This window comes from Xenopus tropicalis, chromosome 5 (assembly GCF_000004195.4).
Source record: "Xenopus tropicalis strain Nigerian chromosome 5, UCB_Xtro_10.0, whole genome shotgun sequence".
Classification (NCBI taxonomy): domain Eukaryota; kingdom Metazoa; phylum Chordata; class Amphibia; order Anura; family Pipidae; genus Xenopus; species Xenopus tropicalis.
Genome location: NC_030681.2, coordinates 150,237,291 through 150,265,022, shown reverse-complemented (window position 1 = coordinate 150,265,022; position 27,732 = coordinate 150,237,291). Strand labels below are relative to the sequence as shown.

General features: G+C 43.9%; 1 protein-coding gene across 1 annotated transcript in view; it reads left to right on the top strand.

Moving 5' to 3' along the window:
- Positions 1-27,732, top strand: part of pkhd1 (PKHD1, fibrocystin/polyductin) — a 301,224-nt gene that overhangs the window by 14,992 nt on the left and 258,500 nt on the right. Inside the window, exons 17-33 of the mRNA XM_002933603.4 lie at positions 1,355-1,444; positions 1,994-2,084; positions 2,696-2,838; positions 4,638-4,768; positions 6,227-6,408; positions 8,271-8,409; positions 8,500-8,645; positions 11,091-11,275; positions 12,588-12,710; positions 13,238-13,343; positions 14,011-14,289; positions 14,706-14,830; positions 15,269-15,404; positions 16,750-16,939; positions 18,283-18,350; positions 19,211-20,791; positions 22,526-22,672. Coding sequence (XP_002933649.4) covers positions 1,355-1,444; positions 1,994-2,084; positions 2,696-2,838; positions 4,638-4,768; positions 6,227-6,408; positions 8,271-8,409; positions 8,500-8,645; positions 11,091-11,275; positions 12,588-12,710; positions 13,238-13,343; positions 14,011-14,289; positions 14,706-14,830; positions 15,269-15,404; positions 16,750-16,939; positions 18,283-18,350; positions 19,211-20,791; positions 22,526-22,672 — 3,862 coding nt within the window. The remainder of the gene's footprint in view (positions 1-1,354; positions 1,445-1,993; positions 2,085-2,695; positions 2,839-4,637; positions 4,769-6,226; positions 6,409-8,270; positions 8,410-8,499; positions 8,646-11,090; positions 11,276-12,587; positions 12,711-13,237; positions 13,344-14,010; positions 14,290-14,705; positions 14,831-15,268; positions 15,405-16,749; positions 16,940-18,282; positions 18,351-19,210; positions 20,792-22,525; positions 22,673-27,732) is intronic.

Genomic DNA, 27,732 nt, shown 5'->3' with positions numbered 1-27,732 from the left:
AGGTATGGGACCTGTTTTACTGGAAACCCGTTATCAAGAAAGTTTCGAATTACAGAAAGGCCACCTCCCATATTTGAAGGAAATAATTCACAATGTTGAAAAATATTTCCTTTTTCTCTTTATTAAAATAACAGAACCTTGTATATGATCCTACCTAAGATATAATTACCCCTTATTGGAGGCAGAACAGCCCTATTGGGTTTATTTAATGGTTAAATGATTCCCTTTTCTCTGTAATAATAAAACAGTACCTTTACTTGATCTTAACTAAGATATAATTACCCCTTATTGGGGGCAGAACAGTACTATTGGGTTTATTTAATGGTTAAATGATTCCCTTTTCTCTGTAATAATAAAACAGTACCTGTACTTGATCCCAACTAAGATATAATTACCCCTTATTGGGGGCAGAACAGCCCTATTGGGTTTATTTCATGGTTAAATGATTCCCTTTTCTCTGTAATAATAAAACAGTACCTTTACTTGATCTTAACTAAGATATAATTACCCCTTATTGGGGGCAGAACAGTACTATTGGGTTTATTTAATGGTTAAATGATTCCCTTTTCTCTGTAATAATAAAACAGTACCTGTACTTGATCCCAACTAAGATATAATTACCCCTTATTGGGGGCAGAACAGCCCTATTGGGTTTATTTCATGGTTAAATGATTCCCTTTTCTCTGTAATAATAAAACAGTACCTGTACTTGATCCCAACTAAGATATAATTACCCCTTATTGGGGGCAGAACAGCCCTATTGGGTTTATTTCATGGTTAAATGATTCCCTTTTCTCTGTAATAATAAAACAGTACCTGTACTTGATCCCAACTAAGATATAATTACCCCTTATTGGGGGCAGAACAACCCTATTGGGTTTATTTCATGGTTAAATGATTCCCTTTTCTCTGTAATAATAAAACAGTACCTGTACTTGATCCCAACTAAGATATAATTACCCCTTATTGGGGGCAGAACAGCCCTATTGGGTTTATTTCATGGTTAAATGATTCCCTTTTCTCTGTAATAATAAAACAGTACCTGTACTTGATCCCAACTAAGATATAATTACCCCTTATTGGGGCAGAACAGCCCTATTGGGTTTATTTCATGGTTAAATGATTCCCTTTTCTCTGTAATAATAAAACAGTACCTGTACTTGATCCCAACTAAGATATAATTACCCCTTATTGGGGGCAGAACAGCCCTATTGGGTTTATTTCATGGTTAAATGATTTTTAGTATACCCGGATTACGGGAAGGTCCCTTATCCGGAAAACCCCAGGTCCCGAGCATTCTGATGGTCCCATACCTGTACAGACAAATAATAAGCAACATTGTTATTGTGTTTAGATGCTGACTCTGTCTGGAGAAGGATGGTTTCGCTTTTGTTGGGGAAATGCAACGAGTAATCTCTTGCACACTAATTCCTCAGCTGAATGTGTAAGTATGATTAATGATACATTATTAGATATAATGCATGAGAGATATTTTATATGTTATATGTTCACAGAACCCCTAATTTATTCTAATATCCTTATCATTTACTGTAGGGGGTACATTATCCCTTATAATACATGAGTGATACTCAGAGTTCCCTGTATAACTCAGCCTGCAGCCTTGTGCCTTTATATGGGGGGCACAGAACCCCTCAGTGACTGCTAATATCCTTATCATTTACAGTAGGGGGTACATTATCCCTTATAATACATGAGTGATACTCAGAGTTCCCTGTATAACTCAGCCTGCAGCCTTGTGCCTTTATATGGGCACAGAACCCCTCAGTGACTGCTAATATCCTTATCATTTACAGTAGGGGGTACATTATCCCTTATAATACATGAGTGATACTCAGAGTTCCCTGTATAACTCAGCCTGCAGCCTTGTGCCTTTATATGGGCACAGAACCCCTCAGTGACTGCTAATATCCTTATCATTTACAGTAGGGGGTACCTGGTGGCAAATATAACATTTCTCATTATATTACTATAGATACAGGAGGCAATAGCGGCCATGTTTTCTGAAAGCTGTGAAACAGAGATCCCTGCTGCGGATATTTTGCTGCACAACGGATTTGAAGAAGGTAGGACTGAGAATCTCACATAGTTTCACTGCACAATAACTTTTAAACGTAGCCCAAGGGAATAAGCCCTTCTCCAAAGCTCTTGACAGAAGGAACAAGATCTAAGTACAGCCCCAGATGGTGGAAGTGATGTCACTTCTGGTGCACATGACATCACTTCTGGTACAAGTGTCATCACACCTGGCGGAAAATTTAGTTGGACCCTTCACTACCTCAGCTCTGCCGCCGGATTTCTGAGGGTTTTTGTTAACATTTTTTAAACTTCATTGATCAGCAGTATTGATTTGTACAGCAGCTGTCTAGATAGGAATTTCAGCAGCTATCTAGTTGCCAGGGTCTTGTTTACCTTAGCAACAAGGCAGTAGTTTGAATGAGACACTGCAATATGATCAGGAGAGGAATTGAAGAGAAAAATAAAGATTAAAAAGTAGAATAATACGATTGTAGCCTATGAAAGGTATTTTTGGTTGCCGGGGTCAGCGACCCCCATTTTGTTTTGGGGAATCAATGACTTTGCTACATTGAGAATGTATTTTACATTGGATAGAGTTGCTGAAGAAGGGACACATGAACAGCCCATACACCTGGTAGTAACATTTATCTGCCCACAGGGGAGGATGATATGGGTACAGGAGGCAGGACAGCCACTTGGACTGAGCCCTACTGTGGGCAAGCCAGCAGCTTCATGCCAACGTGTCTTCTAAAATGGAACCATTCTAACCCAGCAGGATATGAGCTGAACACATACACTCATGTAAGTACAATCTGCTGCTGTTTCATGCTGTCTTATTTAATATGAACCTACTGTAAAAAGTAATTTTAAAGAGATTTACTCCATAGATATGTCCAGGATCAGTTCATTATCCATGGAGTCCTTAGGGCTTCAGATCTAGGATCAGTTCATCATCCATGGATTTCCCTCCTCAGCACATTATGCCCTATCTATGGAGTCCTTAAGGCTTCAGATCCAGGATCAGGTCATCATCCATGGATTTCCCTCCTCAGCACATTATGCCCTATCTATGGAGTCCTTAAGGCTTCAGATCCAGGATCAGTTCATCATCCATGGATTTCCCCCCTCAGCATATTATGTCCTATCTATGGAGTCCTTATGGCTTCAGATCCAGGATCAGTTCCTCATCCATGGGATTTCCCCCCTCAGCACATTATGTCCTATCTATGGAGTCCTTAGGGCTTCAGATCTAGGATTAGTTCATCATCCATGGGATTTCCCCCTCAGCACATTATGTCCTATCTATGGAGTCCTTAGGGCTTCAGATCTAGGATTAGTTCATCATCCATGGGATTTCCCCCTCAGCACATTATGTCCTATCTATGGAGTCCTTAGGGCTTCAGATCTAGGATCAGTTCATCATTCATGGATTTCCCCCTCAGCACATTATTTCCTATCCATGGAGTCCTTAAGGCTTCAGATCCAGGATCAGTTCATCATCCATGGGATTTCCCTCCTCAGCACATTATGCCCTATCTATGGAGTCTTTAGGGCTTCAGATCCAGGATCAGTTCATCATCCTTGGATTTTCCCTCAGCACATTATGCCCTATCTATGGAGTCCTTAGGGCTTCAGATCCAGAATCAGTTCATCATCCTTGGATCTCCCCCTCTCAGCACATTATGTCCTATCTATGGAGTTCTTAGGGCTTCAGATCCAGGATCAGTTCATCATCCATGGATTTTTCCCCTTAGTGCATTATGCCCTATCTATGGAGTCCTTAGGGCTTCAGATCCAGGATCAGTTCATCATCCATGGATTTTCCCCCTTAGTGCATTATGCCCTATCTATGGAGTCCTTAGGGCTTCAGATCCAGGATCAGTTCATCATCCATGGATTTCCCCCCTTAGTGCATTATGCCCTATCTATGGAGTCTTTAGAGGTTCAGATCCAGGATCAGTTCATCATCCATGGATTTAGGAACTGACTTTGGCTCTTGGCTTACTGAGCATGCTCAGTTCTTCTCAACTCAGGTTACCAAACACACCCTCCAGTCTAGTAGCCAATAAAGTGATGGCACAGCTAGCTGTGCAGTCTACTTGAAAAAAAAACTTGTTTTTTCTCCTAACCTCCTGTCCTGGGCTCATTTTACAGGGCACAATCCAAGGAGGATCAAAGTAAAGCTTATCAAAGTAAGCTCTGCCTGTGTAAGCCAAGCTCTGCCTGTGTAAGCCTGCATTTTTCATTGCATGAACTTTGCAGTGCAGAGGGGAAATGGCGGCCAGGTGAAAGCTGCTATTTGTTTTAGGAAAAATATGATGCTGGCAGTGCAAATGGAGTGGTTTGGGCAGATGTGCCCAACTTATGCTGAAACTATAAGCCAGTGCAGTCAGTTTATAATATAAAATATGGCATTTCTAGCCATATTATTTTTTAGGGTTTAGTTCTCCTTTATATCATAGAAAGTCACATTACTCATCTCTCTTCATGAAGGAGACAACGTTTTATAGCTAAAATATTCAGCTTTCTGGCACCTGATTGGCCACTTTGATAAACAAATTGGTTTTCTGTTTTGTCCTTTTTCCTATGTACATCCACAGATCTGTTTTGCATATAAAGGGCACATTGCGGATGAACTGATCATCTCCTTTTCCTATACGGACACCTTTCTAAATACAGTGAGAAACAAGCATTCCTGTCATTGGGAATTTAATGCAAGTAACCCAGAAAGGTAAGAGAGAATAACACCAAAAAAAAAAAAAGTTAAAAATCCCTCCTTTAAAGAAACAGTAACACCAAAATATAAAAACATTTTATGTAATAAATTTAATTTATTAAAAATACAATTTTCTGTCTGTTGAGTGTTTGTTGCAGAGAGCCTACTATAGTTTATATAAACAAAGCTGCTGTGTAGCCCCGGGGGCAGCCGTTCAAGTTAGGAAAAATGGAGAAAAGGCACAGGTTACATAGCAGATAACAGATAAGCTCTGTAGAATGTATTGGTGTTTTATCTGTTATTTGCTATGTAACCTGTGCCTTTTCTCCTTTTTTCCTAACTTGAACGGCTGCCCCCGGGGCTACACAGCAGCTTTGTTTATATAAACTATAGTCAGGGTCGGTCTGGGGGGAGAAGGGTCCACCAGGGATGCCGCCCTAGGGGCCCCGCACCCCCAAGGTGCCCCTGCCGGCCACATCCCCCACAGGGGCCCCCGCTGCGCCCCCTAACCCCCCCCAACAGGGGCCCCAGCCACTGCCCGACTGACCACTCTTAAGTGAAACGAGTCGGGGGGGGGGGACAAATGTGGGCGGGGGAGTGCCGACAGGGGTTGGGTCTGGGCGGCCAGGGCCCATTAGGGCCCAGTCCGACCCTGACTATAGTAGCGTTCCTGAAGCAAACACCAGTTTTATCATTGCAGGGCAGCAGGACATAATATTGTAATTACTTTTATAAACTTTCATATTTTGGTGTTACTGTTCCTTTAAAGATTTGTGTGATTACCCCCTCCCCCTTGAACCCATAATAACTGTTCTCAGGGTGATGGGTGAGAAAGCAGGACCCCCATGCTAATTCAGACCTGTCGTGCCACTCGGATTATTGGGGCATCACATGTCCTTGTATTGGGTTGAGTTTGATGGCATTTCTTGGGCATGGGGGGCTATAGTCGGGGTGTAAATTGTGTGTGGGCAAAACCTTCCAGAAATCACCTCTGGGGGTTTATCATCTCTACTAAATGCTTGACACTGATCTACTGTTTACCAAGTTCCACCTAATGTGTTAGATTCCACTAAAGGTGCCTATACACCTTCAGATCCGCTCGCTTGGCGATGTCGCCAAGCGAGCTGATCTTCTCCCGATATCCCCCACCTACGGGTGGGCGATATCAGGAGAATCCAGGCTAATTCGAATGTTTGGCCCTGGGGCCAAACGATTGAATTATGACGACGAGTATAGGAAAAATCAGTCACATCAATCACATCAACGAGCGGTCACCGATTCGACTAGATTTTCTAACCTGCCCGATCGAGATCTGGCCGACTTCAGGCCAGATATCGGTCGGGCAGGCCCCTCGTTCCTGCCCATACATGGGCCGATTCGCTGCCGAATCGTTCTAAGGGCTTCTAGTCAAAGGGTAAGTATTACTAAGCACCCACAGTTTTCACTACTAATATATATTCTCAATGCCTATAGGTGGAAATTTGGCTGTACAGACCTGTGGGCTTGTGCCAAAGCCTCGGATTGGCTGAAGGATCTCCATGTAAATTCATCACTGTTTGTTAGTGAAGTGGAACTTCAGATCCCACAGAATATGAACGTCACGGGGAATTGGTTTTATGTCGATGAAGTCTTTGTGGCCAAGAGAAGCACAACAGGTATTTAATAGATATAACTCCTGCCTACCTGCCTATCCCCAATACCCTAGAACCTCGCATTGTCCTCCTTTTCTTCTCATCCATCTTCATTATTCCGAGGCCTCCATTTATCCGTGCCTCAACCCCCTGCAGTCTCCGTTTAACTTAATTGAAACGAGCGCTTGGAAATCATTTACCTAAGTATCTCTTAAAGAGCCTTTGGTTTCATCTGAGAATTGTAATGTGAATGTCACTGATAACGGATCACAAGCTCTTTGTATTCTGTAAAGATTTCTATAACTGTATTTTTTTTTTTATAAAATGCTTTTCTACCAATGTTAAAGGGAAACTACACCCCCAGAATGAATACTAACCAACAGACAGTTTATATTATGTTAAGTGGCCTATTAAAGAATCTCCCCAAACTGGAACATATATATCAGTAAATATTGCCCTTTTACATCCTTCCCCTTGAGCCGCCATTTAGTGATGGGCTGTGTGCTCCCTCAGAGATCAGCTGACAGGAAGTGATGCAGCTCTAACTGTAACAGGAAGTAGTGTGGGAGCAAAAGGCAGAACTCTGCCCATTCATTGGCTGATGGGGCCTAGCATGTATGTGTGCCTTGGCTTGTTTGTGTGCACTGTGACTCCTATGATCCCAGGGGGCGGCCCTTAGTACTTAAAAGGGCAATATCCTTTTGTTTATGTAAGCTTATGGTAAATTAGCCATTCTATTAGCACAAACCACACCTTATTTTACCCAGGATGAGGCTTTATCCTTCAGGGGCAAAACAATGTTGAAACAATGAACTGTTTATTTACACAGCCACTTAGGAGTAATTACAGCATAGAATAGGTAGGTAGTAGCATCTCATAGAATAGGCAGTACTTACAAGGAATAGTCACAATAACCCTTTAGCTGCAGGGCACAATGGGTTAACTACCAGCTTTCAGGTATATGCTTCCAGTGAAACCTGGGTGATCACTATCTAACCCTAGGTCTGTACACTGTTAACCCTACTCTGGGCAGTATTATACCCGGGATAATAATGCCTCTACAATGCCTTGTTGGAGCCAAAAGATGCTCACTAGCTAGCCCTGCCTGTCTATCACACCTAGTGTGACCTATTACAGGAGCTGCCTATTCTGTCTGGACCTACCTATTCACAGATTCTACAATATCTCTTGCCTGTTCAGGCAGAGATTTCACAAAATGGCCTCCAGCTTCATGGCTGCTCAGACTTTTATACCACCTAATGGCCAAACTGTGGAACTGCAAAAGGTCATGCTATGACCCAGGAACAAGGGACTTACTTCCCATTACATTAAGGACCCTTTATAGCTGTCCATATAACTAGGAGACCACAGAGTTAGAAAAGGTACAATTTACCAGTTCCCTACATTTATTTAGATAAAACAGGGCTTTACATATGAACAGTTATTTGCAGTATATTTTTAGAGAGACCTACATGGGTCAGGAGTATAGATTTCCTTTAATGGCCACTATACCTAAAATGCACATGATGTGATGCTCCGCCTCCATCCTCCCTAACTACCAAAGCCAAAATTTCAAAATATGCCCGTGTTTAGAGATATTACACCCAACGGGTACCATCTTGGATTTTTAACTTACAGACCTAGTCCCGTGTGTCCCTTATGTTATGACTGATGGACAGCTGCTCTGTTTGTCCTTCAGAGGCTTGGCCAACCAAGTGTGAAGAACTGCAAACATTAGAAAGTATGGGACTAGGGTGCCCTGTAACTCTCAGGAGCCTTAGTTGCATCCTAACTTAACTTGTCCTTTAAATTTGTAAGGAATAAGAGAGAAACATAAGGTAAACTGCTGTGTTTTTCCTTTCTGATCTATATTGGTAACGATGAAGTTCTGAAAGAGGGACCTCAATCTGCCCGGCCTGGGGGACATCACCTTCAAAAAATAGCAATCACGGGCTCTTACCCTACATACAATCTCACATCCGTGGTCGCTAACTGTGGCATAAATCTACCTCTCATAGAACTGTGGTAAGACGCCTTATAAATGATATCATTAGTTGGATATTTTGGTATTTTGGAATGGTCCCTTTTCATAGTTGGCTCTATTGTTGACCGCAGTGATGCCGCTATGGAGCCTACAGAAGACGGACAGTCATTTACATCTGGAAATGAGACCGTGGCTCTTACAGTTCAAAGGTTACAATCACCAAGCCCTCCCATTGGTGGGACCTTTGCGATCCAAGTGTCAGATGCATTAATACCAGGTATGGGGTGAAAGTTTTTACTAAACTCATTACGGAACCACCACCCTTATAATAAAAATTGATTTAGTATTAATTCTGAAGGATACTATGTATGTATGTATGTATGTATGTGTGTATAACTTTATTTATAAAGTGCCACAAGGGTACGCGGCGCTGTACAATCTTACAATATACACAATTACACACAGGGAGGGCAAGTGTTATAATAAATACAATAAATAAGTATAAATGCACAGGGAATAAGTGCCATGTGGTATGAGACTCAGTAGGAAGGAGGTCCCTGCCCCGTAGAGCTTACAATCTGAGTGGTTGGGTAACATACAGGCACAAATTGGAAGGTAAGAGGCACCAGGTATGGGCATTTGCCCTTAAGCGCAGGACTGGGCAAGATAATGTTTTAGTGCAAGATAATGTTTTAGAAGGTAACAGCTGAGTTTTACCTTAAAGAGAGTGGGTGAGTGTTCCCTACGGAGGGATTCAGGGATAGAGTTCCAGAGGGAAGGGGCAGCGACATAGAAAGGGTTAAGGTGAGAGAGCGCAGTGGGTGTGAGTGGGGTAAAGAGACGGAGGCTCTGAGTGGAGCGGAGGAGACGACCAGGAACCTGCAGGGAGACCAGTGAGGGAATGTAGTGAGGAGCAGGGAGACCAGTGAGGGAATGTAGTGAGGAGCAGGGAGACCAGTGAGGGAATGTAGCGAGGAGCAGGGAGACCAGTGAGGGAATGTAGCGAGGAGCAGGGAGACCAGTGAGGGAATGTAGTGAGGAGCAGGGAGACCAGTGAGGGAATGTAGTGAGGAGCAGGGAGACCAGTGAGGGAATGTAGTGAGGAGCAGGGAGACCAGTGAGGGAATGTAGTGAGGAGCAGGGAGACCAGTGAGGGAATGTAGTGAGGAGCAGGGAGACCAGTGAGGGAATGTAGTGAGGAGCAGGGAGACCAGTGAGGGAATGTAGTGAGGAGCAGGGTGACCAGTGAGGGAATGTAGTGAGGAGCAGGGAGACCAGTGAGGGAATGTAGTGAGGAGCAGGGAGACCAGTGAGGGAATGCAGTGAGGAGCAGGGAGACCAGTGAGGGAATGTAGTGAGGAGCAGGGAGACCAGTGAGGGAATGTAGTGAGGAGCAGGGAGACCAGTGAGGGAATGTAGTGAGGAGCAGGGTGACCAGTGAGGGAATGTAGTGAGGAGCAGGGAGACCAGTGAGGGAATGCAGTGAGGAGCAGGGAGACCAGTGAGGGAATGTAGTGAGGAGCAGGGAGACCAGTGAGGGAACGTAGTGAGGAGCAGGGAGACCAGTGAGGGAATATAGTGAGGAGCAGGGAGACCAGTGAGGGAATGTAGTGAGGAGCAGAGAGACCAGTGAGGGAATGTAGTGAGGAGCAGGGAGACCAGTGAGGGAATGTAGTGAGGAGCAGGGAGACCAGTGAGGGAATGTAGTGAGGAGCAGGGAGACCAGTGAGGGAATGTAGTGAGGAGCAGAGAGGCCAGTGAGGGAATGTAGTGAGGAGCAGGGAGACCAGTGAGGGAATGTAGTGAGGAGCAGGGAGACCAGTGAGGGAATGTAGTGAGGAGCAGGGAGACAAGTGAGGGAATGTAGTGAGGAGCAGGGAGACCAGTGAGGGAATGTAGTGAGGAGCAGGGAGACCAGTGAGGGAATGTAGTGAGGAGCAGAGAGACCAGTGAGGGAATGTAGTGAGGAGCAGGGAGACCAGTGAGGGAATGTAGTGAGGAACAGGGAGACCAGTGAGGGAATGTAGTGAGGAGCAGGGAGACCAGTGAGGGAATGTAGTGAGGAGCAGAGAGGCCAGTGAGGGAATGTAGTGAGGAGCAGAGAGTCCAGTGAGGGAATGTAGTGAGGAGCAGAGAGGCCAGTGAGGGAATGTAGTGAGGAGCAGAGAGTCCAGTGAGGGAATGTAGTGAGGAGCAGAGGAGGGAAGGGCACTGAATGTTAGCAGGAGGATTCTGTAAGCTCCTTTGCCTAACAGGCAGCCATGCTAGAGAGCTTACTTGGGGCTGAACAGGTTCCCTCTTAGGAGAGAGCAGGAGGATCCTGGCAGCAGAGTGTAAGATGGATTGCAGGGGAGAGAGGTGGGAGTCTGGGAGGCCGGTTAGTAGGAGATTGCAGTAATCTAAGTGGGAAAGGATAAGGGCATGGATTAGTGTTATAGCTGTTACTTGTGAAAGAAAGGGGCGTATCTTGGCAATATTGCGGAGGAAAAAGCGGCAGGTTTTGGCAGTGTTATTAATATGGTTAGAGAAGGAGAGAGACTGGTCACAGATAACCCCAAGGCAGCGTGCAGAATTAGCAGGGTTAATGCTCATGCCATCAATAGTAATGGCGAAAGGAGGAGAAAATAACATACATAACCCTCACTCCTTAGTCTGAAATATGGCCCCATGCTAAATGGTGGTTCTGCTTTGGATTTACTGAGACAACTGTGGTTTCTGGCAGGCATACCGGTACGTATCTCTGCTCTGCACCTACGGGAGATGCTCGGAAACATAAAAGAAGCCGCCGCGGCTAAGTATTTGACCGCTAGCGATTTTATAGTCACCAAAGATTTGGATACATGCCACCATGTGATCTGGACACTAACCTGGGCTAGAATGAGCGGGGACCTACCGAACTTCATCGGGGTATGTATCTTTTCTTACTATATTCACTTTATATATATATATATGTTAATACTCTACTACCAGTTCTATCCAATCAGAGCTCCTGTGCCACTTGGGTAATGATTCTCCCACATCTTATGAGCCCTGGATACTCTTCCTTTATAGTCTTTTGTTAGCACTTGCACTTGTGTTCATGGGGTACAGGTATTGTTTTATTATTACAGAGAAAAGGGAATCATTTAACCATGAAATAAACCCAATAGGGCTGTTCTGCCCCCAATAAGGGGTAATTATATCTTAGTTGGGATCAAGTACAGGTATTGTTTTATTATTACAGAGAAAAGGGAATCATTTAACCATTAAATAAACCCAATAGGGCTGTTCTGCCCCAATAAGGGGTAATTATATCTTAGTTGGGATCAAGTACAGGTACTGTTCTATTATTACAGAGAAAAGGGAATCATTTAACCATGAAATAAACCCAATAGGGCTGTTCTGCCCCCAATAAGGGGTAATTATATCTTAGTTGGGATCAAGTACAGGTACTGTTTTATTATTACAGAGAAAAGTGAATCATTTAACCATGAAATAAACCCAATAGGGCTGTTCTGCCCCAATAAGGGGTAATTATATCTTAGTTGGGATCAAGTACAGGTACTGTTTTATTATTACAGGGAAAAGTGAATCATTTAACCATGAAATAAACCCAATAGGGCTGTTCTGCCCCAATAAGGGGTAATTATATCTTAGTTGGGATCAAGTACAGGTACTGTTTTATTATTACAGGGAAAAGGGAATCATTTAACCATGAAATAAACCCAATAGGGCTGTTCTGCCCCAATAAGGGGTAATTATATCTTAGTTGGGATCAAGTACAGGTACTGTTTTATTATTACAGGGAAAAGGGAATCATTTAACCATTAAATAAACCCAATAGGGCTGTTCTGCCCCAATAAGGGGTAATTATATCTTAGTTGGGATCAAGTACAGGTACTGTTTTATTATTACAGAGAAAAGGGAATCATTTAACCATTAAATAAACCCAATAGGGCTGTTCTGCCCCCAATAAGGGGTAATTATATCTTAATTGGGATCAAGTACAGGTACTGTTTTATTACTACTGAGAAAAATGAAATCATTTTTAAAAATTAGAATTATTTGCTTATAATGGAGTCTATGGGAGATGGCCTTCCCGTAATTTGGAACTTTCTGGATAATGGGTTTCTGGATAACAGATCCCATACCTGTATAGCCATGGAGCAAACACCAATCATATAAAAGTACATACTAGGTTGCTAACTAAATTTAATATATTGTTTTTTTTCATGTTCAGGTACATGCTGAAAATCTTACTGGCTTGAACCCCACTATTAAAACTCGTGTTATTTTTGATGGAGGTGTGTTTATCTGGCCAATATTGGGGGACATGCTCGCTACTGCTAACAAGCTTCCTCAGGTTTGTTAATGGGGCTTTCAAAGGGGTGGGTCACCTTTAAGTTAACTTTTAGTATCTTACAAAATGGTCAATTCTTAGAAACTTTTAAGTTGGTCTTCATTTTTTCATTTCTCTTAGTTTTTGAATTATTTGCCTTTCACTTCTACATCTCTCCAGCTTTCAAATGGTGGGGGGGGGGGGGGGGGGTCACTGACCCCGGCAGCCAAACACTGTTGCTGTGTAAGACTACAATTTCATTAGTATTGCTACTTTTAATTTGTTATCTATTCTATTCTCCTATTCATTTTCCAGTTTCTCAATGAAACCACTGCCTGGTTGCTAGGGTCATTTCAACCCTAGCAACTGAATAGCTGCTAAGATTTAAACTGGGAAGCTGCTGAACAAAAAGCTAAATAATTCAAAAACCACAGAAAATAAAAAGTGAAGACCAACTGCAAATTGACTCAGAATATCAAGGTCTACATCATAGTAAAATTTCATTGTAAGGAGTCATTTCAGGTGCTTTAATAATCATTACCCTCCAATAGGTTACAGTCCATGTGAATGACATCCCAGCAAAGTGCTCAGGATCTTGCTCTTTCCAGTACCTCCAGGAGCTCATTCCAGTGGTCACAGATATAGAGTACTCCTCAGGTAACTACATTAGGGAGGAGAAATAACACATTATTAGTTATACTGTGTCATAATCTGCAAATTGGGCAGGTCATGGAAATACACAAAGATGACTCTGCATTGTTCCTGAGTCTGAGCTTTCAGCCAGCGCTACACATTAGAACTGCTTTCAGCTAACCTATTGTTTCTCCTACTCCCATGTAACTGGAGGAGTCCCAAGCCGGACTTGGATTTCTTACTATTGAGTGCTATTCTGATGCCTATTGGGAGCTGCTATCTTGCTCCCTTCCCATTGTTCTGCTGATCGGCTGCTGGGGGTGAGGGGGGGGGGGGATATCACTCCAACTTGCAGCACAGCAGTAAAGTGTGCCTGAGTCTGAGCTTTCAGCCAGCGCTACACATTAGAACTGCTTTCAGCTAACCTATTGTTTCTCCTACTCCCATGTAACTGGAGGAGTCCCAAGCCGGACTTGGATTTCTTACTATTGAGTGCTATTCTGATACCTACTGGGAGCTGCTATCTTGCTCCCTTCCCATTGTTCTGCTTATCGGCTGCTGGGGGGGGGGGATATCACTCCAACTTGCAGCGCAGCAATAAAGTGAAGAGTCAACTCTTATACATTGATATACTCAGAACAGCAGGGCATAGGGCACGGCTGATTCTCTCTTTCCCTCTGTTTGGAATTAGGACATGGATGCAGTTTTGAAGTTCATCTCACTGGATTGGGTTTTACACAAATCGCAGATGAGATTGACATAGAAATCAACAAAACCAACTGCAAGGTCACTCAGGCCAACACAACTTATATTGCATGTTGTACGGAAAGATTTCTACCACTGGGAGAGAACCATATCAGACTTCATGTCAAACCCTATGGGCTAGCAATTAATGCTACAGGCAATTACTTGTATCTCAATGTTACACCTCAACTCTTATGGGTCACTCCTACAGCCATCTCAGAAACTGGTGAGTATCTTCTTTGTATATAGACAACCAAGAAGTTGGCTGATTGCCAATCAGTAATAACAGTACTGGGGTATGTTCATATAGAGATAATGAATGCTGAACTGGGTGGTGGGTAAAATGGCAGCTGCTGTCTTAAGCAAATGGAGAAAGCTTCTAAAGCTGTTTACTCAGGTATGGTAATGCCTTCTGCAAAATAAATATAATGTTCTAGGTGGAACTAATGTGGCAAATCTATTGGCAGTAAAATGCCAAATTGACTTTCCTTCTCCTTAAAGCACCTATCTAATGCAGATCTATTGGATTTCCTCTTGTTAAAGTGAAAAATATGTGGAATCACCTGACTTAAAATTATTAGCTTCCATTTGGTTGCAGCATATACCACCAGACCTTTTATTATCAAACCAATATCTCTTTAGGCGGACAGAAGGTGACATTAACAGGAATCCGTTTCGATGAGCTATCCCAAGTCCTGATTGGATCCCAGCCGTGTCACGTGAATGCAAATGGCTCAAACACAATCGAATGTTCTGCTCCACCCCAGGTAAATGGATCCCTAATGAATGGGACTGAACAAAGAATTCAGATTCTCTATATGTTATAAACAGCTCCTACATAGGGGCAGCAAATTCAACCTTGAAACAGAGAAATGTTCATATTGGTTTATAGGTCAAATGGACATAGTAACATAGTAAGTTGGGTTGAAAATAGACATACGTCCATCACGTTCAACCATAATGCCTATATATAACCTGCCTAACTACAAGTTGATCCAGAGGAAGGCAAAAACCCCATCTGAAGCCTCTCTAATTTGCCCCAGAGGGGAAAAAATTCCTTCCCGACTCCAAAATGGCAATCGGACCAGTCCCTGGACATTTAAGGCCTTAGAGTTTTCCATTCTTTCTTTTCCCCAAAGCTTCCTATTATTGATCACTGTCATATAAATAATATCTAATAGCAATTCTGCCCTGTTGCGGTTCAGGTTGGAAGACAGAATGAGGAGGACATCGCAATAAAAGTTGGGGATCAGTGGTTTGGCTTTCCGAAACGCATCAAGTACGATCCCTCCTTAAATCCAGTAATGGTGTCTCTGAGTCGTAACGTGAGCAGCACAGCAGGTAATGGGCCCGTTTTTGTCTATTGCCAAGAACTCTCGTGCACTGTTTGTACTGTGGTTGGATGCTTAGATACAATTAAAACATTTGGAAAATACCAATCGTTGGTGCTTCAACATCAAAGTAGGGCATGAAATTTCATGCAAATGCAGAGCTCATTGTCAGATTCTGGCATCCGAATTCACATCAGAATTTATTTGGTGCCATAAGTGACCCATGGACATCACTAGATAACGCCAGGCCTGAGGCACTGTAAAGTTGGCACCCAGGACTGTTTCCTTCTTCTCCTGGGACCAGTGTAGGTCTTGGCTAAGAACAGTAGCCATCACCACAACGAAGTGCATTGAACCAAAACCGACTTTATTGCAGGCTTCTCTCAAGGCAGAGTAGGGCAGAGTAAACCAACTAGGAAACGTACAGTCAACACATGTTTGTGCCACAGTGCCCAAGCTTCACAGCAGGCCTTTTATGAAGCCGCTAGGGTAGGGATGCCCAGACTTTTTCCCGTGCCATCAACTTCTAACTCCTCCTAACGTACGCATACCCAATAGACACGTGGAACCGCCGCGCTTCTGCATTTCCTGGCTTCGAGTGGACCACGATCAATGTTTTGCTCTAGGGCCCCTGTCTCTCTCTATAGTGCCCAAGCTTCTCCTGAGCTGTCTCTTTCCACTACAAGGCTGCTACCCTAATCCTATACTCTTACAAAGCCTGTCTGGCATACAATCGCCATTGGGGGTCAACTTCAAATACTAACTCTTATTGGAGACTCAAGCTGTCCTTGCTAGCTGTCCTGCCTAGCTCTTGCTCCTTGAGCGAGCTGGTTACCACCTTCTACCTCTCTGTTTAGTCTAGAAAGGAGCGGGGGTCCACCTGGTTTAACTCAGTAGCGTCTGTCTGCAAACAGAATCAGGCCACAAGAAGAAGTGCCAGGCTAAAGCATTCCCTTCTATAGGCTTCTGCAAGGGACCTTCCCCCTACAGCAGCGGTTCTCAACCTGTGGGTCGGGACCCCTTTGGGGTCGAACGACCATTTCAGAGGGGTCGCCTAAGACCATCGGAAAACACATATTTCCGATGGTCTTAGGAATAATTTTATGGTTGGGGGTCACCACAACATGAGGAACTGTATTAAGGGGTCGCGGCATTAGGAAGGTTGAGAACCACTGATCTACAGGCCAAGCTTATTGGTTGGTGCCATCTAGTGCCCAAAGTATAGCCTAACTATTTACATTAAAAGGACTTCTTCACCTCCTTACCTGCCATTGTTGTTGTTAGAATACAATTAACACTTTTTATTCAAAGCCCATAATTAGCGGATGTTCTCCCCTTTGTTCCCTACCCTGAAGGTGACCAGACGCTCTTTATTAACGTGTCCACCGACATTGTGAGCTTGGAGTTAGAGGTCAAGGTGCAAAATTCTATCGCCAAAATGAAAAGCGTAACCTCGGAAGGGGTTGAAGTGTTCCTGCCTGCAATGCCCCCGGGATTGTATAATGTTTCATTAACTGTCGGCGGAATCATAATCAAAGCAGAAGGGTAAGAAATCAAGTTTCCATTAAATTGGTGCTTTATATTTTTTCAATAATATTTGAGTGTTTTATCTTTCCCTATCCTATAGCTCTTTGCCTTTACCTCTATATACCTAATAAAAGGAAACAGTCCCCAATCAAATGTTTGTGTGCCCATTACATGAGCAGGAATAGTACGTAGAATAGTAGGTACTGGATGCAAAATGGCAGTTAACGTTCAACAACATGAGTAATGTTTTATCATCGACCATAGTACCACTTACTACCATTACCGCTACTTTGCAGTTTTGCAGTGAACCCTACACAAGAGATAACCAACATTACAGATCTATCTTTGGAGGTGTTTGCCTTGGGCCCTGCATGTAACTGGGCAGTTGCAGTTGTGTATTGGAAATACTGGGGTATATTAGGTAAAACAGGGCATCGGTCCATAGGTTGGACAGTTCTACATCATACAGAGCATGTGGCCCCCATACATTTGTTTTACCTGGGCCCTGCCACTAAAGACAATCAAGCTTGAGACATAAACATTGGCCCTTATTACTCTGTGTGACTAACTTCAATTGTTAGATAAGGTCTTACTGGCCAAAAGAGTATTGTAGCCTAATCCAAGATCTTACTTGATGGGGTCTACAGATACTTCTGGAGTTATCGTTTCCAAGCTCTCTGCAGTGTTCCACTTCAGTTATCTGACCAGTGTCGGATTGGAAACCCAGGGGCCCACCAGAAAACCTTAGACCCTAGGGCTGCTTTCCAAACTATCTTTCCTCGCCCAACCTCTTTATTCTCCAAGTCTCTTTTATTTACTAGGAGCTATCCTTCATCCATTTCTCCTCTTTCTTCCTATTCAAAAATAGGGAATGACCATGAAACAGGCCAAATGGCCAGGAGCAGGAGGGCCCACTGACACCTGGGCCCCCCGGGAGTTTTCCTGTAATCCTGGTGGGCCAGTCCGACACTATATCAGACCCCTGCTTATGGCACTACTTAGTGGCAGGCCTACCAGCTACTTGTAAAACAGCCTCTTCTGGTAAATGGCGGTACTCTCTATTCTAGAACACATATATCTAATACAGATCAGAACAGATACAACAGAGGAGTATTATAGCCCATGGTTGGGCTCTATCACTGACTATTGCAAATTGAAAGTGTTTCTGCCGCGACCTTGCACCACTGATGATATTCTGCACCGTTTATACATTGCCATATTAACCTCCTTCTGCATATAATAAAATACATTTCCATTCTAGGTTCTATTAATGATAAAGGAAATCCAAACTATCATTACATTTCAATAAAAATCTAAATATGATCTGTTCTTTTACCCACTCTTCTTCTTTTTTGTTGAAGCTTTGAGCCTATGATTCAGTATGTCTTGGAGGTGTTCAGCTTAGAACCATGCTGTGGGTCTTTCCTTGGTAAGTAATGACCATACCACACCTAAATACAGGTATAAGCAACCTGTGCTCTCCTTTCAGGCTCCACCCACTTACCCACCATTTTATTTGTATGCATCACAGGGTATACCTGAATAAGTAAAGGCAAAAACACAATTAGACATGAAAAGCACCCACATATAATGCTGCTAATATGCCCAACCCATTATAGCAGGGGTCCCTAACCTTTCTTTCCTTTGAGCCACAGTCAAATGTAAAAAGACTTGGAGAGCAACACAAGCACCAAAGTTCATGGAGGAGCCAAATAAGGGCTGTGATTGGCTATTAGGCACCTCTATGCACCCTATCAGCTTACAGGGGCTTTATTTGGTAGGAAATCTTGTTTTTATTCAACCAAAACTTGCCCCCAAGTCAGGAATTCAAAAATAACTCCCTGGTTTGGGGGCACTGAGAGCAACATCCTAGGGGTTGGGGAGTAACATGTTGCCCCCGAGCCACTGGTTGGGGATCACAGTTACTGTATTATACTGCTATGTTTGATGTCATGGATGCTATTGAATCAGTAAATATGATATTTGGGATAAAAGTCGCATGAGGTGCCCTTGGTGTTGCCCCAGACATTAAAATTAAAGCTACAAAGTTCAATTATAAATATCTAGTATAAATAAATCTAAAGCAACTGGACTTGTTAGGTAATCATTGAAGACGTTTCACTACTCATCGGAGAAGCTTCTGAAGAAGCTGCTCGGATGAGTAGTGAAACGTCTTCAATGATTACCTAACAAGTCCAGTTGCTTTAGATTTATTTATAGTAGATATACCATGGCCTGGATGAATGAAAATCTTCATAGTCTGATTATAAATGTTTTTTTCTTCTTCAGGTGGAACCATCATCACCATCTTTGGCCGAGGATTTAGCACCAATATTTCCATGATTAATGTGATTGTTGGAAACCAGTCTTGTCCGATCACTGCATCATCAGAAGATGCAATTCAATGCCAGACACCCCCTTCTTCATTGGCCGGCAGTCAGACGGAGAGCATTCCAGTGCCCGTAATGGTTTCCATTTTAAACTTCACAACAGATAACGATTCCCCAGTTTCAAACACAAGCGGACTTCTTTTCAGCTACCATCGTAACTTCACCCCGGTAGTATCTAATATTTCCTGGAATATTGAAGGCGACGTCCTACTGCTTCACGTAGCTGGCTTTCATTTACGCCACTCGGTCATCCTATTTAACAACCTCCAGTACGAATGTATTAACAAGAGTAATTCCGAAGGATTCCTCAACTCCAGTCTTGAGATACCTCTCGACGATCTTGAAGTTGGGAGATATGTGCTGAAGGTTTATGAAAAGAGATTGGGATATGCAGATATGAACTCCACGATGAACATGTTTGAAATGTTCCCCCAGGTTCAGTCCGTATCTCCTACCCGTGGATCAGTTTGTGGAGGGACAGTCCTGACCATACATGGTTCCTTTCTCCAACCTGCCAATCATTCTGTCACTGTCCTTATTTCAAGCCATTACACGTGCTCTATTGAGAGCTTTAATATTAGTACTATCAGATGCATTATTCAACGGAAGGGCATATTTCACACATCGACTACCATTTCTGTCAACGTTTCAGTCATCATTGATGACCTACCTAGTCTATTCCAGATTTATCACATGGAAAGTGACTTGACTCCTATGATCAAGAATGTATCGTCTGAGTTGGACGGGGCAATATGTACTCTCTACATTCTGGGGGAAAGATTGCTCAGTAGACTGAGGGTTTTGGTAGACAACATGTTGATGTATGACGTCACTGTATGGAACGAGACAATGGCCCAATGCCGCGTGAATGATCTACGTCCAGGAAATCACAGCATTAGTATTTCAAATGTGGCTAATGGTTTCATGTGTTACCCGCAGTTAACTTTCTATTTTCCAGTATTTCCTCAAATTTCAACGTTCAGACCCATCAATTTTGGCCTGAATGGTGGCGGCCTCCTAACCATCGAAGGCGCGGCTTTGCAAGGCCAAAATGCAACCGTCGTCTTTGTCGGAAATGACCGTTGTTCCATAAAAACGGTCGGCTACGCGCTGATCCAATGCATTGTTCCTCCTGGGAATGGAAGTAGAACGTTGACTGTAGACATAGATGGTTCAAGCTATACAGCTGGAGATGTTCAGTACTTAGAAGAATATACACCGGTGGTATATTCTGTGCTGCAGTCACGTGACGTTTTATACGTGGGAGTGTCAAGGATTTCAGCTGCTTCTAACGTGGAAGTTTTTGTAGAGAATTCACTGTGCACAAATGTATCAGGAAACTCCTTGTTCCTGCAGTGTCTGCCACCTCAACTGCCAGCTGGCAACTACAACATACGGTGCCTTGATAATCTAAGAGGATGGGCATCATCAAATGTAACCTTTGTGTCTCGACTTGAGGTTACAGGGGTGAGTGGCCTAGGTGAGTCACTGGCACACAAAAGATGGCTGAACAAGATCCAAGATGGGGAACGTCTGTGGGCAACTTCAATGGCCAAGACCATTACTGTTATAGGGCTGGAGAACCTTGATGGTAGTTTAGTGTAGGCTTTCATTCTCCTAATGGGCTGAATGGGTTTAATGAAAACAAAAGTGCACATTTATTTATTTTTTAGCTTTTTCCTCAACTTCTATGAAGATGTAACTGGCTGAGTTCTCCTAAGCTCCCTCTGTGGCAGGATGGCCAAATTTATCCCAAAATGTCCTCCTGTTGTGCTATAATCTCAAGAAAAAAAGAGTAATGAAAATGATTCTATAACATTATTCCAACGTTGGCATTTCCTTGTACAGGTATCAGACCCCTTATTCGGAAACCCATTATCCAGAAATTTCCAAATTAGGGAAAGGCCATCTCCCATAGACTCCATTTTAATAAAATAATTTACATTTTTAAAAATGATTTCCTTTTTCTGTGCAATAATAAACCAGAACATTGTAGTTGATCCCAACTAAGATATAATTACCCCTTATTGGGGCAGAACAGCCCTATTGGGTTTATTTCATGGTTAAATGATTCCTTTTCTCTGTAATAATAAAACAGTACCTGTACTTGATCCCAACTAAGATATAATTACCCCTTATTGGGGCAGAACAGCCCTATTGGGTTTATTTAATGGTTAAATGATTCCCTTTTCTCTGTAATTATAAAACAGTACCTGTACTTGATCCCAACTAAGATATAATTACCCCTTATTGGGGGCAGAACAGCCCTATTGGGTTTATTTAATGGTTAAATGATTCCCTTTTCTCTGTAATAATAAAACAGTACCTGTACTTGATCCCAACTAAGATATAATTACCCCTTATTGGGGCAGAACAGCCCTATTGGGTTTATTTCATGGTTAAATGATTCCCTTTTCTCTGTAATAATAAAACAGTACCTGTACTTGATCCCAACTAAGATATAATTACCCCTTATTGGGGGCAGAACAGCCCTATTGGGTTTATTTAATGGTTAAATGATTCCCTTTTCTCTGTAATAATAAAACAGTACCTGTACTTGATCCCAACTAAGATATAATTACCCCTTATTCGGGGCAGAACAGCCCTATTGGGTTTATTTAATGGTTAAATGATTCCCTTTTCTCTGTAATAATAAAACAGTACCTGTACTTGATCCCAACTAAGATATAATTACCCCTTATTGGGGCAGAACAGCCCTATTGGGTTTATTTAATGGTTAAATGATTCCCTTTTCTCTGTAATAATAAAACAGTACCTGTACTTGATCCCAACTAAGATATAATTACCCCTTATTGGGGCAGAACAGCCCTATTGGGTTTAATTACTGTTTAAATAATTTTTTAGTAGACTTAAGGTAGGGGATCTGAATTACAGAAAGACTTATCCGGAAAACCCCAGGTCCCGAGCATTCTGGATAAGGGGTCCCATACCTGTACTAAGCACATTTCTGCAGCTACATGTTAGATGATATACTGGCCCTTTAACATTAGTGGAGAGCCTGGAACCTTTATCTCTTGGGTTAGGAGTGGAGGAACAGCTGTGAGTTGTAGTTGCCACCAGTTGGGGCAGGGGATAAGTTGTAAGCCAGATACCTCTCCTGCAGTTGTATAGAAATATTATTATACCTGCCACTCACAGTACCACTGGCTCCCCCCCTTTATTTCCCATTACATTTAATTTCATTGCTTTTCAGGCTGCCCGGGAAGGCCGAGCCTGGACGTTTATGGATCAGGGTTTTCTCCTGGAAATACTTCCGTTACTATCTGTGGGACGTCTTGTGAAATATCTGACAGCCTCACCACGCCAACCAACATCCATTGTTCCAACTGGCACTTACACGGTAAGTTTCCCAAATGGGTGGATCGTATATAGGAATCATTTTGATTGACGATGCCAAAAGGAAAGGGTTAATATGCCAATATTTGTCTTCTCCCACTGGATTTGTACAATATATTGTATTTACCAGGGATCCCCAACCTTTTTTACTCGTGATTTACACTCAGATGTAAAAAGTGAGCCACACAAGCAGGAGAAGTTCTTTGGGGGTGCCAAATAAGGGCTGTGATTGGCTATTGGGTGGCCCCATAGGGACTGCTGGCCTGCAGGAGGCTCTGTTCGGGGTAAAACTGTGTCTCTGAGCAACATGTTGCCCCTGAGCTGCTGCTTGGGAATAACTGTAGATACAATGGATATTGCTTTTGTTGTCTACATTGTTTCTGCACTTTCATTATTGCATATGAGGCTATTGTTCACTGCCCACCATCCTAATCTCATCCCATAGCCCTTCTGTAGTGTTATAGCCTCCTTAGAAGAAGGGAGCAGGCCTAGCAGCCTTGGGATCATTAATACTCTAGATATTAGGGATCATTGCTCTATGAACTCGCAGACCAGTGTGGCCAACTCGGAGAATAAACTTCAGCTTCCCTTTGGCTCTAAAGTATTCAAGAGGGGCTTTTGGGGCACGTAGGTTCCCCCCCACTCATCACCTAACGCAGGGGTCCCCAAACTTTTTTTTAGCCGTGAGCAACATTTAAATGTAAAAAAAATGTTGGGGAGCAACACGAACATGAAAAAAATTTCCTAGGGGATGACCAATAAGGGCTGTAATTGGTTATTTAATAACCCAATGATGACTGGCAGCCTACAGGAGGCTCTGCTTGACAGTACACATGTTCTTTATGCCTCCAAAACTTGCCCCCAAGTCAGGAATTCAAAAATAACTCCCTGGTTTGGGGGCACTGAGAGCAACACCCAAGGGGTTGGGGAGCAACATGTTCCCCCTGAGCCACTGGTTGGGGATCCCTGTCCTAACGTGTCAGGATTCTCTAGTCTTTATGAAAGGGAGGCCGTTGGGCCCTGCGCCCCCCAGTCTGGAAGTTGCCCAGCAGTTGGGTTGAGATTTGGGTTGACTGAACCACTGATAATTTCAAATGGGGCTTGAACTGGCAGAGTTGGGCAACCAACCAACTCAACATAAGAGCTTTTCTTTATATTCCTTCTGTATCATCTAATAACAGCCCTGAACTTGGCACATTGGGAGAACACTAGCTGGATAAAAGAAAATTCCCAGTTTGATCCCAGTGGTGGATCCAGGGTCGGACTGGGCCAGAGGGGGAACTGGGACCTGATCCCTGCTGGCACTCACCCAACCAGCAGATTCCCCTCTTCCAACTCACCTAATAAAGTATGAGTGCTTGGGAGAGGAGGTTGGGTGGCGGCGGGGGTCCCTTGGGGGGGGGCCCTGGGGCAGCAGCCCATTGGGCCCTGCACCCCCCAGTCCGACCCAGGGTAGATCAAAGTGCACCAGTTACCTCGACTCGTATTGTTTCTCATGGGAAAGCAAAACTGTAATGTTTGAACAATTAATCAGCAGGTAACTGTCGTATACAGGAAAGCAAGAAGCCAATAACAACAAACATTACGCAACTTAATTAAAGTTCCCTAACAACGCACTGATATTCTATGAAAGAAAAGCAACAAAATGAAGAAACTGTAACTTTATTCCCAAGTTGCGCCCCCACAATTATAAAAAGAGTCCAGACCGGCAATTCCCTGATTTAACCTCTTCTCATTGTGGCCCCCAAAACTCAGCGAATTCAAATAAGGTGAGATTGGGTCTATTAGGATCTAATTACCCCCCGTTGCTAAGGGAATTGCACCGAGGCGCCTCAGGTAAAGCAAAGAGACCTATTTGCTATTCAAGCTGGGAGAAGCTGCAACGGAATCTGAGAATAATGAATGGAAAGTGAAATTATGCTTTGGGAATATATGGAACTATATGGAGTCAGTGTAATGGTTTGGGCACCGTGCCACGTGCAGAACTGTGTGCCCATAGCGCCCATTGTGCATTGTACACAGTGAGGTGTGAGTGAGGTGTGAGTGAGTGAGGTGTGAGTGAGGTGTGAGTGCGGTGTGAGTGAGGTGTGAGTGAGGTGTGAGTGAGGTGTGAGTGAGGTGTGAGTGAGGTGTGAGTGCGGTGTGAGTGAGGTGTGAGTGCGGTGTGAGTGAGGTGTGAGTGAGGTGTGAGTGAGGTGTGAGTGAGGTGTGAGTGAGGTGTGAGTGAGGTGTGAGTGAGGTGTGAGTGAGGTGTGAGTGCGGTGAGTGAGGTGAGGAGCAAGTAATCGCTGAACCTCATACTTTACTTAAGATGCTGAAAGAGAACTCTGGCTAGAAATGCTGTATATTATATACTGTACTGACTGTACCAGCCCAGAGGGGCAGCAGCCCTATACCAGTAATGATACAGCCCTTCCCAGTTGCCCCCAGCAGCTCCCCATCTTGGGTCTTGTTAGGCAATCTTTTGTGTGTCAGTGGCACTGCACGTGCTCAGTGGGCTCTGGGTTGGAGAGAAGTTGTGCTTGGAAGAAAAATGTATTCCCACTGTTACTATAGGCACCATCTCTCCCTACTATACCTGCTATCCCACAGCCCCAGTCCCTTCCCAGAGGCTATTATCCCCCCACTGCTACTATAGGCACCATCTCTCCCTACTATACCTGCTATCCCACAGCCCCAGTCCCTTCCCAGAGGCTATTATCCCCCACTGCTACTATAGGCACCATCTCTCCCTACTATACCTGCTATCCCACAGCCACAGTCCCTTCCCAGAGGCTATTATCCCCCCACTGCTACTATAGGCACCATCTCTCCCTACTATACCTGCTATCCCACAGCCCCAGTCCCTTCCCAGAGGCTATTATCCCCCACTGCTACTATAGGCACCATCTCTCCCTACTACTTGTTAGGCAATCTTTTGTGTGTCAGTGGCACTGCACGTGCTCAGTGGGCTCTGGGTTGGAGAGAAGTTGTGCTTGGAAGAAAAATGTATTCCCACTGTTACTATAGGCACCATCTCTCCCTACTATACCTGCTATCCCACAGCCCCAGTCCCTTCCCAGAGGCTATTATCCCCCCACTGCTACTATAGGCACCATCTCTCCCTACTATACCTGCTATCCCACAGCCCCAGTCCCTTCCCAGAGGCTATTATCCCCCACTGCTACTATAGGCACCATCTCTCCCTACTATACCTGCTATCCCACAGCCACAGTCCCTTCCCAGAGGCTATTATCCCCCCACTGCTACTATAGGCACCATCTCTCCCTACTATACCTGCTATCCCACAGCCCCAGTCCCTTCCCAGAGGCTATTATCCCCCACTGCTACTATAGGCACCATCTCTCCCTACTATACCTGCTATCCCACAGCCCCAGTCCCTTCCCAGACGCTATTATCCCCCCACTGCTACTATAGGCACCATCTCTCCCTACTATACCTGCTATCCCACAGCCCCAGTCCCTTCCCAGAGGCTATTATCCCCCACTGCTACTATAGGCACCATCTCTCCCTACTATACCTGCTATCCCACAGCCCCAGTCCCTTCCCAGACGCTATTATCCCCCCACTACTACTATAGGCACCATCTCTCCCTACTATACCTGCTATCCCACAGCCCCAGTCCCTTCCCAGAGGCTATTATCCCACTGCTACTATAGGCACCATCTCTCCCTACTATACCTGCTATCCCACAGCCCCAGTCCCTTCCCAGAGGCTATTATCCCCCCACTGCTACTATAGGCACCATCTCTCCCTACTATACCTGCTATCCCACAGCCCCAGTCCCTTCCCAGAGGCTATTATCCCCCCACTGCTACTATAGGCACCATCTCTCCCTACTATACCTGCTATCCCACAGCCCCAGTCCCTTCCCAGAGGCTATTATCTCCCCACTGCTACCATAGGCACCATCTCTCCCTACTATACCTGCTATCCCACAGCCCCAGTCCCTTCCCAGAGGCTATTATCCCCCCACTGCTACTATAGGCACCATCTCTCCCTACTATACCTGCTATCCCACAGCCCCAGTCCCTTCCCAGAGGCTATTCCACTGCTACTATACTATACTAAAATCTGCAATTAGTATTGATGTTGGTATATATAGTTTATATATACGAGTATATAGATAGCCTGGTATGAGTGTATGTTTATCAATGTGCACTGGGGTTCATTTAGAGAGGCTGAATTTGTGAACTTTGGTCTTTTTTCAAGCCAACTTGTCTATGTAACTAAGTAATTAAAGTCATTATAAGGGTATTGAATGAGTCTGTAATTGCATAAATTGGCCACTAGATGTCACCCCATGAACGTTTTTTTTTTCTCCTTCTAAATGTGTGATTTCCTCCAAAATAACAACCATCTCTTCCAGGTACCAGGGGAGGCTTATCTGTAATTCTAATCAAATTCATTTTCTGTTCTGGAAGCTGCTAACCCCAATAGGGAATATTTATGAAAGTACAGATTGTTTTTACCTGTGCAAGAATTAGTGAGCATTACATGGAGAGAAAGTGCAGCCCCCCCACGTCATGGGAATGAAAATATCATTGGGGGAAATTCTAGACAAGCTGTATGAGATGTATGAATATTCTATTGTGGGGAAATGCTTTGGGCATCTACACACTGCAGGTTGGGGGGGTTTTGGGGTGAGTGCTTATTTGTGCCCTGGGTACCCCTGGAACTATAGCGGGGTGACTGTTACCCCAATGTTTCTATATATCTGTAACCTTGTTATGGGCTAAGGGGGCCCAGCCTGAAGGCCAGTTAGGGGGGGATTTGGGGTGAGTGCTTATTTGTGCCCTGGGTACCCCTGGAACTATAGCAGGGTGACTGTTACCCCAATGTTTCTATATATCTGTAACCTTGTTATGGGCTAAGGGGGCCCAGCCTGAAGGCCAGTTAGGGGGGGATTTGGGGTGAGTGCTTATTTGTGCCCTGGGTACCCCTGGAACTATAGCAGGGTGACTGTTACCCCAATGTTTCTATATATCTGTAACCTTGTTATGGGCTAAGGGGGCCCAGCCTGAAGGCCAGTTAGGGGGGGATTTGGGGTGAGTGCTTATTTGT